We start from the raw sequence: 14,596 nt of genomic DNA, 5'->3' as shown, positions 1-14,596 counted from the left end.
TAGCCTCCGTATCAGTGCTTAAACATGACAAATCTGAATACATCTGAACACAAGAAAATGTGCTCAGGATTTCATATTCTAGTTGTTTTAAAGCTTTCCATTTTGTTTTGTCTTCTGCTTGATTAGAGCAGAAAGTACTGTGTGGTGCTTGATGCTGTGATCTGTTGATATCACTCCACCGAATTTATTTAAGAAAGGTCCGATTCTGATGCCCGCATTTTGGAAAGTGATGGTAGAAAAGATAATGGTGTTGGCTTCTTTTGCTTCTAAGGTATTTGGTTCTGTGTTTTTGTTTGTTTTTAAATGTTTCTTTGGCAAAAATAGATTGAGTTAATCCCGGTGGGTGTCTCATTAAACACTGCTTTTCAAACACCTGGGAAACACATGGTTACCATATCATTGGGCTGGTCTACACTGGGGGGAGGGGGGGGGAGAGATACTAGAATAGCGTAGCTGAAGTCGACATATCTTAGATCGACTTACCTCTTGTCCTCACAGTGCGGGATCGACGGCCGCAGCTCCCCGGTCGACTCTGCTTCCGCCTCACGCCCTGGTGGAGTTCCAGAGTTGACGGGGAGCACGTTCGGGGATCGATTTATCGCGTCTAGACGAGATGTGATAAATCGATCCCTGATAGATCGATTGCTACCCGCTGATCCAGCGGGTAGTGAAGACGACCCATTGAGTGCAGACAACTGATTTAACCTAAACCAGCCCTTAGAACATTGTGGACACACACTCCTTCTCAGAGATACTGAAAATGATGAATATGCTGTTCAGTACTTGCCCACTGTTCTCTTTCAGCTCCCCAATTAACAGACTTCACCACCTTCTTACCACACATCCCCTATTTCTATGCTCCAGAATGGCCTAGCTCTTTTCCACCCATAGCTAAAGATTTACTTATATTGCTACCATTCAAAACATAAGAGCCAATATAGTCTGAGAAATTTTATTTTCAAAGCCCTATGAGATTAGAAAACAATGAACGGGGAGAGGGCAAGAGTTATAAATTACATATAAAAATCATTTGAGAAAGTAGTACTCCTTTAAAATGAAGAATAAACTGGAAAAACAAATAGAAAATTAAATGGAGTGGAGCCAAATTTAATGGTATCAAATATCTTATGAAGACCAATTGCTTCAGTTCCTTCTAAAATTGATGTAACTGTCACATAATTGAAAGTAGCAAGATGGCTAGCAACCTACTCTAAGAGGCTGAAAACAATCACTCAGCTCTACTACCTTGCCACATGGTATCTCTAAAAGCATGTGTAAACCACAACCCTTTGGTCAGCTGGCCAGCGCTTTATGGTGGTCACATAGTTTTGATAATATGTACTGCATGAGGTTCCAGTTATTGGCAACTATACCCACATCCAATTATTTAATACAGAATTACAATTTTACACAATAATGGATATTCTGAGGGTTTGCTCTTAGAGACATATTTTTGCATACTGTTTTAGAGACATATTTTTGCATACTGTTCAAATGCAATTTCAGACCCATCAGCACATTAACTGGACTCCCAAGCTATCTGCCTTAGGAGGCAACTTGTGTCAAAAAATATTTTTCATTAAATGATGTTGGCAATTTTGTCTTCCCTTATACTGAGTATCTTGCATTATACCCTTTCCATAATAGTGGTATATGCTGAATGGTCACTGTCCCCCAAGGTCAAAAATGAGATTTGTATATCACGTTATGCCAATGAGCAGCATTTTAAATAAAAATTTTTGCACAGTATTAAGAGAAAACATTGTGTGTGTGTGTGTGTGTGTGTGTGTGTGTGTACACGTACAAACAAACAGGGGCACGTTGAACATTCTTAAAACAAATACTTTTCTATTAAAAGACAAGTTGGTCAGCTCAGTTTACATCTGGAGTGAGATTAGAACCCCACTGTAAAACAATTACCAAGACAGTGTTCTGATATTTGATGTTTGAAAAAGAAAAGACCTCATGCAGACTCTTGTATGCACCGGCAAGTATATTTTACTGCTGATTTTCTATGAATAAACATATGCTAAGAATTGCTGAAACACACACTGCTGGTTTTAAACATGCCTAATGTAGTATTAGAGGTTTGTTTCCAGTGCTGACTGCCTTACTTATCAGCTTCCTCCCTCCAGCTGGTAAAGAATCTGATATCAGCTCTGGTCAGCTGTCTCACACAGGACACTCTCCACTATAGGAAAGATATTAGAAGGTAACTAGCAGGAAGTAAGACGAAAAAATCTAAACAAAATGGTTCCAGCAATTTAGAAAACAGATTGCGCTTTACTACTGTGAATCAATAATAACCATATAAATTATGTGTCATCAAACTCATTCCATTGTAAATGTTATGGTTTACAGCATTTATTGAGCTTATAAAAACTAGAATGTAATAACTAGGCCATTCTATTCAACTCCCAGCATTCTCCCTTTTCCATCTTTCATCTATGAAACTCTTTAATATAATTGTAGTATAAATATCACAAAATACGACACTTTCTACCACTTTCTTATTTTAAAACTGAGATGTTTTAAACACAATGAATGTAGTATTACATCCCCCACCAGCAAGGTCACCTAGTAAAAAAAATGCCCTTTGATTAAAATATTTGATTCAGTTTATAGAGATAATTATAAAATAAAATGTTACAGTGCATGGTCATTAATATGGCATCAGAAGCAATTCTCATCATTTATAGGATAAATGGGCCCAATGTTTCCTTTTTTGGGAAAAGATTCAGATTAGCAAATGTTTAATGAATATTTTTCAAAAGTACAATAGAAAAGAGATGGATTGAATTTAAAGATTTCCTGACTAATCTGTTTAAATTGCCCAAAACGAGTAAAATGTTAACAGCATAAATGGTAAAAGGTAAAGTAGGTTTTAAAAGTTCTTTGAAATTGAATTATCAAAACTTTTATTTAGGTCAGAAATGTTGTTTTTTTTAACCTTATAGTGTCACTTTAACAAATGATATAATATGAATTTAAAGAGGGTTAGATGATGTCTTATTTCAGGACACCTGGATTCATATTTGTTTGGTCACAAGTAAAACATCCACTGCAGATGAAGTTACAGTACTACATATTTTAGCACAATTTGTCACGACTGGCAGGCTTTGCTCAGGAATAAGGGTTGCTTCAGGTCAGAATTTAAATGAAGTTGTCTAGAAAAGCTTACACAGCATTTGCCTACACTATGGCTAGCTCAGGCCAGTACTGCCAGTGTCTCATGTTCATGTGTTCCAACATTCAGACGGAAAAACATCCACAAATACCGTGCGCAATCCTGCATCTCTTGCACATCCAACACACCCACTGAATACACTGGGTGAAATCTTGGCTCTGTTGTAGTCAATGGGAGTTTTGCTACTGACTGAAATACAGCCAGGATTTCACCCAATGTGTACAAGCAATGCTGAGAGGATGTGTAATGAATGCAGGATCAGACCCAATCATTGCAAAACTCAGGAAGTTTTCATACCCTTTCCTTCAGAAACAGATCAGCCAATCAAGACAAGGACTGTTATGAGTTTTCTCCAAAAACCTAATCTCAAAAATTTCTGAACTAGAACAAAGTGCTAAATATTTAATGTAAGCAAAAAGAAAAACAACTTTTCTGATTTTCTATTAAATTTAAAGCAGAAAAAGAATGAGATGGCTGACAAAACAGCATTTAATTTCAAGCTATATCTAGACCAGAATATTCAGCCTCATTTACACAGCCAGCCAGTCACAGCTCACATAATCACATACAGCAAAATATGACAGAGGAATTAAAGGACCAGGAAAGCATGTCTGAACTATGAGCTTCCTATTCTAAAGTATTAAATGCACGCATTTAATTCTGAAAAAGGCTAACTTGGTTCTCTCTCATTTTAAGTCAAACATTATTTCATGAAAAAAATACAAAACAAACAATGTAGCTTTTTTTATAAATCAAATACTCAATTTAAACTTAAGATTCCACAGGCTTGAAAAATACACTAGAAGAGATACCCAAGATTCTACAATAACTGATCAGTGACTGATCAGGAAGTAAGTGATCACCTTATCAGATATTCCAGTCCTTTTTTGCGAAGCAAGCTAAAAGTGCTAGGAGTTTCAAGTTACTGTGCTGAATTGGTATTTGTTTCAAAACATCTAGTACTAGAATTAGTCAAATGAAGAGGTCTGCTGACATCCAGACCCTGGGTTTGATTCTGGTATAAATCAAGAATTATCCCACTGAATTCAGTGTAGCAACACCAGTGTAAAACCAATGTAATTGAGAGGGGAACTAAACACCAGGATTGAAATTCTGGCTCCAATGAAGTCAACGGCAAAACTTGTACCGACTTCAAAAGGGGCCAGAATTTCAACCTAGGTCTCACTGGCTTTGGTTCTATCTTGTGTGATTTTTCCACAGAAACTTTGGAAACAACAGCACAATACTTCCCTGCAGTATTATTTTTCATGTTCCCCTCATTTTGAAGTTTTGTCCCACGTTTCAGCCATTAATGATTCATAACTAGTATACATGGGGTTGAAACAGAAATTAATTTGTCTTGAGTGTCACTTGATTTACTACTCACATGACCCATAACACTTGTTTGGGTTCTTGGAATTTATATGAGAGCAATAGACAACAAAAGAGAAGAGAGCCCTACCTCACTTTTCCTCTTAAATCAGTCAACCTCTATATTTATCTGCTGTAGAATATTACAAGCTTTTAGCGAGACAATCTTCTTCAGCCCAGTGAATTGGCAGGATATAGTTTTCTGAAGAAATTTTTAAAAATAATCTTGCTTGTTAAAGTATGTAAACACATCCGGCAACATGGGTGTATCTTATAAAAAAAAGACACACTTCTGAGGTCTATTTATAAACCACTCTCAATGTAAAAGGCTGGCATCTCTGATCAGGAGAATTTGGAATGGATTCAGTAGATGTGTCTCCTTCATGATGCTTTCTTCTCTTAACCTTCAAAAAGACTAAAAGAGCCTACCCAATTGTTCTGAAAGGACAACCCTGAATATCAGAAAAATCAGTGTAGAAGATACATATGCAAAGGATCCATCACAATATCTCACTATTAGAACATCTTATCAGTTCAGTTTCAATCCCGCAGGTGACCTTCTGTAGGTGCAATGCTGCACTTGTGTGGATCCCCAGTGTCAGTGCAGCTTTGTGTGGGCATAGCATCACACAGAGCACAGTCACTTCCAGGAATGGGTCCTCAGCCAGGAGTCTGCACTTGAGGATTGTATCTACATGTCAATGATTATTCTTTCATGCTATTCAAGGGAAAAGAAAGAGTTTTTTCTTTATAATCCTGTCTTAAATCACCTTCAAGTGAAGGATAGAGAAGTAAAAAAGAGCACTTCTCATTCACCTGCAGGACCAGTGGTTGAAAGGTGGAAAGTCTGAAGCACTGCTCTTTCTGCATATAGCAAAGATGCTGCTCTAATAAGTCTTGGCCCTATGCTATTTAACAAACTGTTAATGACCTGGAAGAAAACATAAAATCATTGCTGATAAGGTTTGCAGATGACACAAAAATTGGCTGTTTTAGTAAATAATGAAGAGGACAAGTCACTAATATAGAATGGTTTGGGTCACTTGGTAAACTGGGTGCAAGCAAGTAATATGTGTTTTAATACAGCTAAATGTAAATATACATGTCTAAGAACAAAGAATGTAGGCCATACCTATAGGATAAGAGACTGTATCCCGGGAAGCAGTGACCCTAAAAATTATTTGAGGGTCTTGGTGGATAATCAGCTGAAAATGAGCTCCCAGTATGTCACTGTGACCTAAAAGGCCAATGTGATCCTCAGATGCATAAATGGGAATCTCAAGTAGGAGCAGAGAGGTTATTTTACCTCTGTATTTGGCACCAGTATGACCGCTGCTGGAGTACTGTGTCCAGTTCTGTTGTCCACAATTCAAGCAGGATGTTGAAAAACTAAAGACTCAGTGAAGAGTCCCAAGAATGATTAATGAATTAGAAAACTTGCCTTATAGCAACAGACTCAAGGAGCTCAATCTACTTAGCTTAGCAAAGAGAAGGTTAAGGAGTGATTTGATTACCGTCTATAAGTACCAACATGGGGGACAAATATTTAATAATGAATGAGTTGTTCAATTTAGCAGAGAAAGTATAACACTCTAATAGTTGGAAGTTAAAGCTCGACAAATTCGGACTGGAAATAAGTGTACAATTTTAACAGAGAAGACAATTCACCACTGGAACAATTTACCAAGAGTTGCAGTGGATTCTCTATCATTGACAATTTTTAAGTCAAGATTGGATGTTTTTCTAAAAGATCTGCTGTAGGAATTACTTTTGGGAAGTTCTATGGCCAGTGTCATACAGGAGGTCACACTAGATGATCACAATGGTTCCTTCTGGTTTTGGAATCTATAAGTCGGTTGCATAAAAAAAGGAATAAGGTCAATGTCACGGATGCAGCTATGACCACTTTTATGATTTAGAGAAATGGTGCTGTAACTACAGCCCTATTTGAAAGGCATTTAGATAGAATGGTGATAAACATGGTATGTGAAATCGATACAAAATTTGGGAAACAGAGGAGCCTACTATGAACCCTGGAAAACATTAACGAGACTTGGCTTTGGATCTACATGTTTACTAGCTGGCAGAGAAACCAGAGCTACATCAAGATCTGGAACCATCATAAAGGATTAGCTGAGCAGGATGACGAAGACCTGTTAAGCCAGAAACAACATGAGTTTGACAGACAGATTCTAGTAGTAGCCATTTATCTGTATCATAAAACCATGACAGAACTTGTTGCAATGGATGACCTTCTCTCAGAGGGAAGTCCTGCCTTTCTTCCTTGTGATGTTTACAGGAAGAGAAATTATTCTGCACATAATAGGAAGGAAAAATCAGGACTTTTTTACATTCATCCTTGCAGGGGGGTGAGTGAAAGTTTTCAAAATGCTGGGACCAATTTGCCTTTAGAGGTTTCTTTTAGCAACTACTACAAATGCCATTTGTACTTCTGCCTCACAGCTTCTCCCTACTCCCCCATCACTTTCTCTTCCCAAACCAGAAAATTTACAAATAGCATTTAATACAGCCTGTACTTAAGTGACATTGCACTTTCCCTACATAACTGGCCTTTATTTGAAACTCACTACATTTCTACAATTGTGTCTCCTAGGGAGGTGTTAACAAAGGCCAACTTTATGAGGAAGCTCAATTGTGCATGAACACAGGCTAGATCATGCACTTCTTAACAATTTTCTAAATGCTGAAAGTATCCTAGAGACAAAAGCACTCTTGGATAATTATGCACAGTTCTCTCACTTAGATGGGAGAAGTTCTGAAATTCTGCACACAGTTTAAACTATGAGATACTAATTATGTTAATAGACTTATCTCCTCCCTGTTACTTATATTTTCTACTGGAAAGTCTCTTCTTGATCCTCTCTTCAAGGAAGTGGTCAACCAAAGTCATCTCTTGAACAATTAATGTTGGAGGCCCAGACTTAGATCATGAAGGGAAAGAGGGCCAGCAGAGTGAAATACAGTACCTGTTCAAACTGCACTATAGAAATGAGGGAAGGGATGATCATCTGTTAGAGAAAGTATCTCTCCAGGTTAGTTTTTCAATTGCTCTCTGAACTGAGTGGGTAAGATAGACCAATTATCAATCCTTAATGGCTTGAAAACCCATTACCCTTTAAGAGTATGGTACAGGTCTAATTGCTAGCTATGGAATTCTCACTCTCCAACATGCAAAGACTATCAAAATGAAGAGACTGGAAAATCTGTCTGATGGGGGAAAATGCAGATAGCAAAATATTCATAGTGCAGCTAAAACAAGGTGGAATTGGGGACAATAGAGCCATCTATAAATATACAAAGAAAATAAACATCAAGGAGTGGGAAGAAACTGAGAAAATGAAAATTTAAGTTGAAATATTAAGAAAAATTTGCTGACAATGGGATGGATTAATCTGTGGAATTGTTACCCAAAGGAAATGGTGAAATTCCCCTTGTTGGGGCACTTTAAAACTAGACTAGACAAAGCATTTAAAAGTGCTGTAGGGAAAAATCCAGCACTGAACCAGGAGATGGATCAGATAAAGCACAGAACTGTAGATGTTAACTTAAAAGCTTATGACACATTTATTTACAGTGAAATTATGGGAATTAATGGGCCATGTTGCACACATGCCACACCCACTGCTAATTAAGACAATATGAACCAGGAATAATTTTGAATCAAGTTATTACTCTTAGCCAACTGAGACCTGATGCTACAAATTAAAGCCAAATACACGTGATCTGGCATACTGGGCACAGTGGAACTGCCATTCTGAAGTATTGCAAAAACAATTCTTTGTTACTGTATTTTAGCTGGTTTGAATAATGTTCTGGCTCAAGAACTAGAGGTAAAAGGAGCTATTATGCTAGGATGTAGATTCTTTGGTTAATGAAAGAACTTCCTAGCCCAAAATCGTTTTGGGCTTTGCTATCCCTCTTTGGTGGTGCTGCTAAATATCAAGAAGAGGAGTCCTGCAGAATTTGAGGGCAGAGAAACAACCTGTACAAAAACACAGGACATTTGAGGGCTCTAAAGTGTCCCAATATTACCAGCTATAATCTTTCCTCCATAGATTCAATGACAATGATGTTCCTTTTTTTCAAAACATGCAAAGCTATGACTACTTCCAGTGATAGTAGTCCAAAGGCTAAAGGATACAAAAGTCTCTTTTCCAGGGAGTTGAGAGATTAAAAAAAATATATTCAACAACTGGGTGTTCTATATAACTGATTATTCTGAAGTGTAAGTAAGCATCCGACCAAGGTAATAGAACTGCTAGTTTCTCAACCAAACAGACATACATTTCTTTGTTCACCACTGAGTGGTGCTATTCTCCTTAAAAAAGGATTTTTCCAACTTCTCAAGTATATTAGCAAAACAGGTTTTTTTGGATTTACCTATAGCTTTCAAGTCGATCTCAAAACTATACCTGAGATTTAAAGTTGCTGTGCAGCTCTCAATCACCTTGTACAAAAAACAGCTATTAAGACAGAGTTGGAGGACTGGATAACTCAGGAGATTGGTGAAAATGTAACTTTCACTTCCAGACTAGCTCCTCACATCAAGCACGTTTCATGGAAGGCTGAACATTCCCAAGCAGATGGGTATTTGGTAGCTTATGTGAGTCGGTGGCCTCAATCCACTCCTGAAGGACACGTGTATATAACAAAGAATGCAGCACAACCATATTCTAGTTGACTATTTACACGGCAGCTCTTTGTGAAAGCAGCTTGTGGTTTGCAGTTTATTTTTTTAATGAACTTAAGGCCCCTTTCTGTATAATATTTAGTATTATCACTGAGCCTGGAGTTGGATAAAAAGCAGAGCACGAAGACTAAAGGAGTCTGACAGAGTCAGACAAGGGCACTGAGTTTGGTGCATGAGGCGAAAGTTCACTTTTGAAATTTTAGATCTCACAAACCTATAAAGAATTGGCTCCTAAGAGGGAGAAGTTGGTGATGAATAGATTTAGCATAGGCTCTCTGCCTCCTTGCTTTGTCCCTCTTAATACACTGATAGATAGTTTTGACTAAAAAGGATTTATCTTGGATACATTTATGGTGCCCATTACTGTAATATTCGAGCACCGCACAATCTTTAATGTATTTATCGTCACAACACCCCAGTGAGGTATAGGGAAGTACTATTTGTCCCCATTTTACAGATGGGGATCTGAGGCAGAGAGCAGCTAAATGACCTGCCCAAGGTCACATAGGAACTCCAGTGTCCTGTTTTGGCACTTCACTCAGATGTTGAATGAAAGAGATACCTGCCTCAATACTGTTTTTGGAAAAGTCTGCATAATCTATACATATATAATCTCAGGGCTGTCCCAATGACAGTCAGGCTGCAAGCTACTAAGGGGAGAGGAATATTGAACCCAGCGTTACTTCCCCTTTCAGTGCCACTGCCAGGGGTTGTGGTGGTGGAAATAAGGCTAGAGTTGGGAATTGCCAAGTCAAAACAAGACTGCAGAGCCGCTAAGCACTCGCATGTGCTGCTCATTCCTCAGGATATTTCCACATATCACGTTAGAGCACATGACTACAACATCTTTCCCTGTGTAAAAGGAAAAAGAGGTAGTGTCCTGCCAATAGTACATGAGGTGCCCACTGTAATCTTTGAAAAAGAACTTACACCAAGGCCACAGGAACCCAAATACAGTATACCCAGAAGGGTGGACTGAAGGGACGTATGGTGCATTGTTGCTTCCAGAATACTTTGCTTAGCTCTGGAGCACTCTTGAAAAGGGGAGCTGGAGACTTCCAGTAACTAAAATAAACTAAGTGAAAAAAGGAAACAACGGATAAACAATAACTAAGCTACATCCTATTTAGCAATTCTTACAAAATAAATATAAATAATATAAATAATAAAATATAAAATAGAAACTTGACATTTAAAAACCAAGAGTATAAATGAACTACTTTGCTGATGGCCCTTTCCTAGACAAACTGCTTTCCGCTTTTAACAGGATATTGAAATCAATGGAACATTAGAATATTTGGCATATTAAGAAGCACAACAGATGGATTCTACTTTGATGTATATGGTACTATTAAGCAACCCAAGTATCAGGGGGTAGCCGTGTTAGTCTGTATCTACAAAAACAACAAGGAGTCTGGTGGCACCTTAAAGACTAACAGATTTATTTGGGCATAAGCTTTCGTGGGTTGCATCTGAAGAAGTGAGGTTTTTACCCACAAAAGCTTATGCCCAAATAAATCTGTTAGTCTTTAAGGTGCCACCAGACTCCTTGTTGTTTAAGCAACCCAGAACACCCCTAGGTTTTCACTGGATGTATTTGAACAATTCAGCAGTAGTCAAGTGATTAAAGTGCGATTCTGCTCTAAAACTTGAATCAATGGTATTGTGAAATACCATGTTTGTCTTGCAATAATTTCTCCATCAAGTATGTTCAGTTTACAAGAAAAAGGTACTTTTTTCTGTTAACTCTCAGAATCCAAGTTGAATTTGTAGGACTAAGTTTGGTTCTTTCCTTATATTATAAATACATAAATATGATTGCACCATCACCTATCAAAGGTTCTGCTGGCCATATTCTGCAATGTTGCCGATTTTTGTGATTTTATCACAACTCTCTCAATAATTTTGAGGGCTTTTTTCTTAATTTTCATATGATCTCCCTATTCCCGCCTTCCATCTTGTGCATTTTCACTTATTCATCAACTCTTCCTAGAGAGTTCTGAAAGCACATCACTTTTGTCTCAATAAGGGGGATACACAGAGGTCAACCTGAAGAAGTAGTCTTCTTCTTTTAAACACACAAGACAAGCACAGTATGATCTAGTGGAGAGGGCACTGGACTGGAATCCAGGACACCTAGATTCAAATCCTAGCTCCATCGATGGCCTGAGTGACCCTGGGCCAGTCACTTTACCTCCCTCTGTCTCAGTTTCGCCATCTGTAAAATAGGGATAATGATATTGACCTCCTTTGCAAAGAATTTTGGAATCCTACTGTAGCGGGGTGGATACCCGCTCCTGCCCTGAGTGGTTGGAAAAGCCCGGCAGACGGCTGGGGCTGGCCAAGGTAAAACCCTGGCTGATTAGGGGAAGTGGCTACAGCTGGGCCACACCCTAATCAGAGCAGGGCTGGGGAAAGGCTGAGGAGCTCCAGCCTGGAAAGCCCCAGGCTGTGGCCTAGTATTAGGCCAAGGGGTACTGGGGGTTGCAGAGGGCAGCAGGTCCAACCCCTCCTTGCCAGTGATGAGTGGCCTATACGGCAGTCTGCCCCAGGGCGTGGGGGCTAGATGGTGACTGGCAGTGGCCTAGTGCTGAGGCAAGGTGGGGATAGTGGGTGGGAGTTCCCCAGGGAGGGGAGACCCAGATCTGTGGAGTACTGCCAGGGGGCACCGTCCCAGTAATAGGGGCACCGGGTCCTGGGAGGGACACGGGCGCCAGAGGACGACAAGTCGGATCACCGGCCTGCAGAGGGCGCTCCAGAGGCTGGTGAGCTAATTCCCTGGACGACCAGCAGGAGGCGCCGCAGGGGTGAGTCCGAACGTCTACACCTACAGATGAACAGCATTTTATAAGCATTAACTATTATCATCAGAAAAAGAAAAGAGCTGCGCATGAGACCATGAAGAGCTGAATGCAACTGAAGAACTACAGGTTTAGTATCCTAGCTCTTAACACACATGTTCCCTCCAATGTTCATGAAATTAAAGCAAGAAGGCTCCTGATGTTAGCTTAAATTGCTTCCCTACATTGCAAAATATTTCTGCATCCCAACTGGATTTCAATACAGTTATATACAACCGTTATTTTAATGAGGCAACTTTATTGTTATTATTGTGGTGTAATGTTTTAGGTTTGGTTTTAACAGCTCAAACTTAACCCACCCCTTTTTCAATAGTCTTAATACAAGGCATATGAACCTTCAAAATCATTAAGTGTCACACACATAAAAAGGAAAAACATGACTATGTTCTGACTTACATTCTCTATGACAAATGTCCACTCTTTGTCTTCAAATTCTTCAGCATGGGGATCCTGAAAAAAAGGGGGAAAAAATACTTTAATCTAAAAATTACCCAGATATAAGAAACTGCAACTGACCCAACATTGCCGCTTATTCATTTAGGTTTCCTTATTTGATAGAGATGAGGCACAGAAAAAATATTTTAGCCAATATACAGCTTTCAGTACGTAATACCGCCACAACACTTTCACTGGCTGTGGACTGGTACAAACAAGAGATGCATTCAGAACAGATCCTATGATTCTACCACCCTTCATTCAGGATCATCAATTTTTCAATTTAATTTATAAAGCCCCTTGCTTCTCGATAACTACACCATAGTCCCACATCTTGCAGAGAACGCAGGCAGAAGCTAAGCTCCTGCCTAGATCAAACAGGTAGCTCTTGTACAGCAGAAGTCAAGTCCCTATCCTCATCTTCACATGCCTAAGAACCATCTGTGTGATCAGGGAACATAATACAACTCCTTCAGGTAGAATCTCTCGTGTCACCACAAGTTACACCAACACCCATCCTGCTGGAGAATGGCCTCCTTTTTCAGTCAACTCTTGTTTAGGGAATAACACCACTTTTACCCCCCACAGAAAGATGCATGATAGGCTTCATGTGCTAGACAGTAACATGAGGAAATGAGCAGGGATCCTACTTTTCCAGGATTAAAAAAACAAAATTCTCCAATAAAAAAATTAAAATCTGTGTTTTTCCGTGATTAAAATGAAATGCTGAACTTTAGTTTTCCTAGCTACAATATATGTAGGTATCAGTTGAATGCAATGTTTTATTGATATGCAGTAGAACCCCGTTTATTCAAGCTTCCATTATCTGGCTCTCCATATTAGCCGACCCGCCAGCCACCTGGGGCTGACAGTGATGGGGCTCAGGCTGTCAGCACCGGGAGGCTGTCGGGCTATCAGCCACCCTTCCTCCAATCTTAAAATAAGAGATAGAAAGCTCTTTGCCAATTCTACTGATTATCCCGATTTTTGATTATCCGATCTGGCCCCAGTTCCAATTAGATCGAATAAATGGGGTTCCACTGTAAATTTAAAGCACATTTAAAAATCAACCGCAAGAGGGAGAGGTTGACCATAATGAATAAGTGACACTGGTACTTTCAGTAAAATTTAGTGAATAGTTAATATGTTTTTATGTTTTCACAAAATGTAAAAACTAAAGTCTCGCTGAAAAAACACAAATTCCGCATTTTTCAGTGGCAAATGGATTTCTAGGATCCCTGGTAATAAGTTATGTCCATCTCAACTCAGTGATCTAATGTACATTAAGGTTATTAGAAATTAAGATATGAGGAAGACATTAAGTGATTGAGTTCATGCCCCTTCAAACAATAATGCAGGATTTTTCCTACAGAAATTTTCTATTGCAGTACTTTGTCCAATCTAGTTTTAAAAATCTCTAACACAGCAAAATTATACCATTTCCCTTGGGAGACTGTTTCTCATACTAGCAGAACTCAGTTTTAGGATTTTTCCCTGACATTCAGACTTTTTCCATTCCTCAATTTCATCCTATTATCCCTACTTATAGCCCTTGAACCATTCAATTATTCCTTTGCCACCTCAGTGTTTACCTCTTTCAAATACTTGTAGATGGATGTCATATCCCATAATCATCATTTGACTATGTTATGCATAAATTCAGTCCCTTAGCCCTTTAATCGTTTTTGTTTCTCTTATCTGAATCCCTTCTACAATTTTAATCTATTAAAGCAATTTTATTCTATCACTGTAAATTGAAGCATAGAACTGAAGAGATTTTGCTTCTACTTTTTTTACCCTAATCCATACCACATCTTTTCTTTCAAGCCCGCTACAAGACTGTATTGTCCTTCCTGCTCAACTCACTTTAAACTATTCTCTTCCTAACCATCCATGCTTTTCTTAATTTTGCATTTTCTTCAAGTTCAATATAGAATCATTAAGGAAGCACTGTGTAACAGTATTTTATCTTCGTTACAAATGGATTTGAGAGATCCCTTGATGAAGTCTCTCTCTAAAATGAATATAATG

At 38.7% G+C, this 14,596-nt stretch overlaps 1 protein-coding gene across 2 annotated transcripts in view; it reads right to left on the bottom strand.

Annotated features, from left to right (window-relative positions):
* The window catches only part of EHBP1 (EH domain binding protein 1), a 333,194-nt gene that overhangs the window by 236,147 nt on the left and 82,451 nt on the right, over positions 1-14,596 (bottom strand). For both annotated transcript variants that reach the window (XM_024199807.1, XM_024199808.1), the window contains exon 4: positions 12,527-12,580. In XM_024199807.1, the coding sequence (XP_024055575.1) occupies positions 12,527-12,580 (54 nt within the window). The remainder of the gene's footprint in view (positions 1-12,526; positions 12,581-14,596) is intronic.

Source organism: Terrapene carolina, unplaced genomic scaffold (assembly GCF_002925995.2).
Source record: "Terrapene carolina triunguis isolate 2854851 unplaced genomic scaffold, T_m_triunguis-2.0 Scaffold132, whole genome shotgun sequence".
Taxonomy (NCBI): Eukaryota; Metazoa; Chordata; order Testudines; family Emydidae; genus Terrapene; species Terrapene triunguis.
Note: the sequence above shows the minus strand (reverse complement) of the source record. Positions and strands in the feature narration are given on the sequence as shown.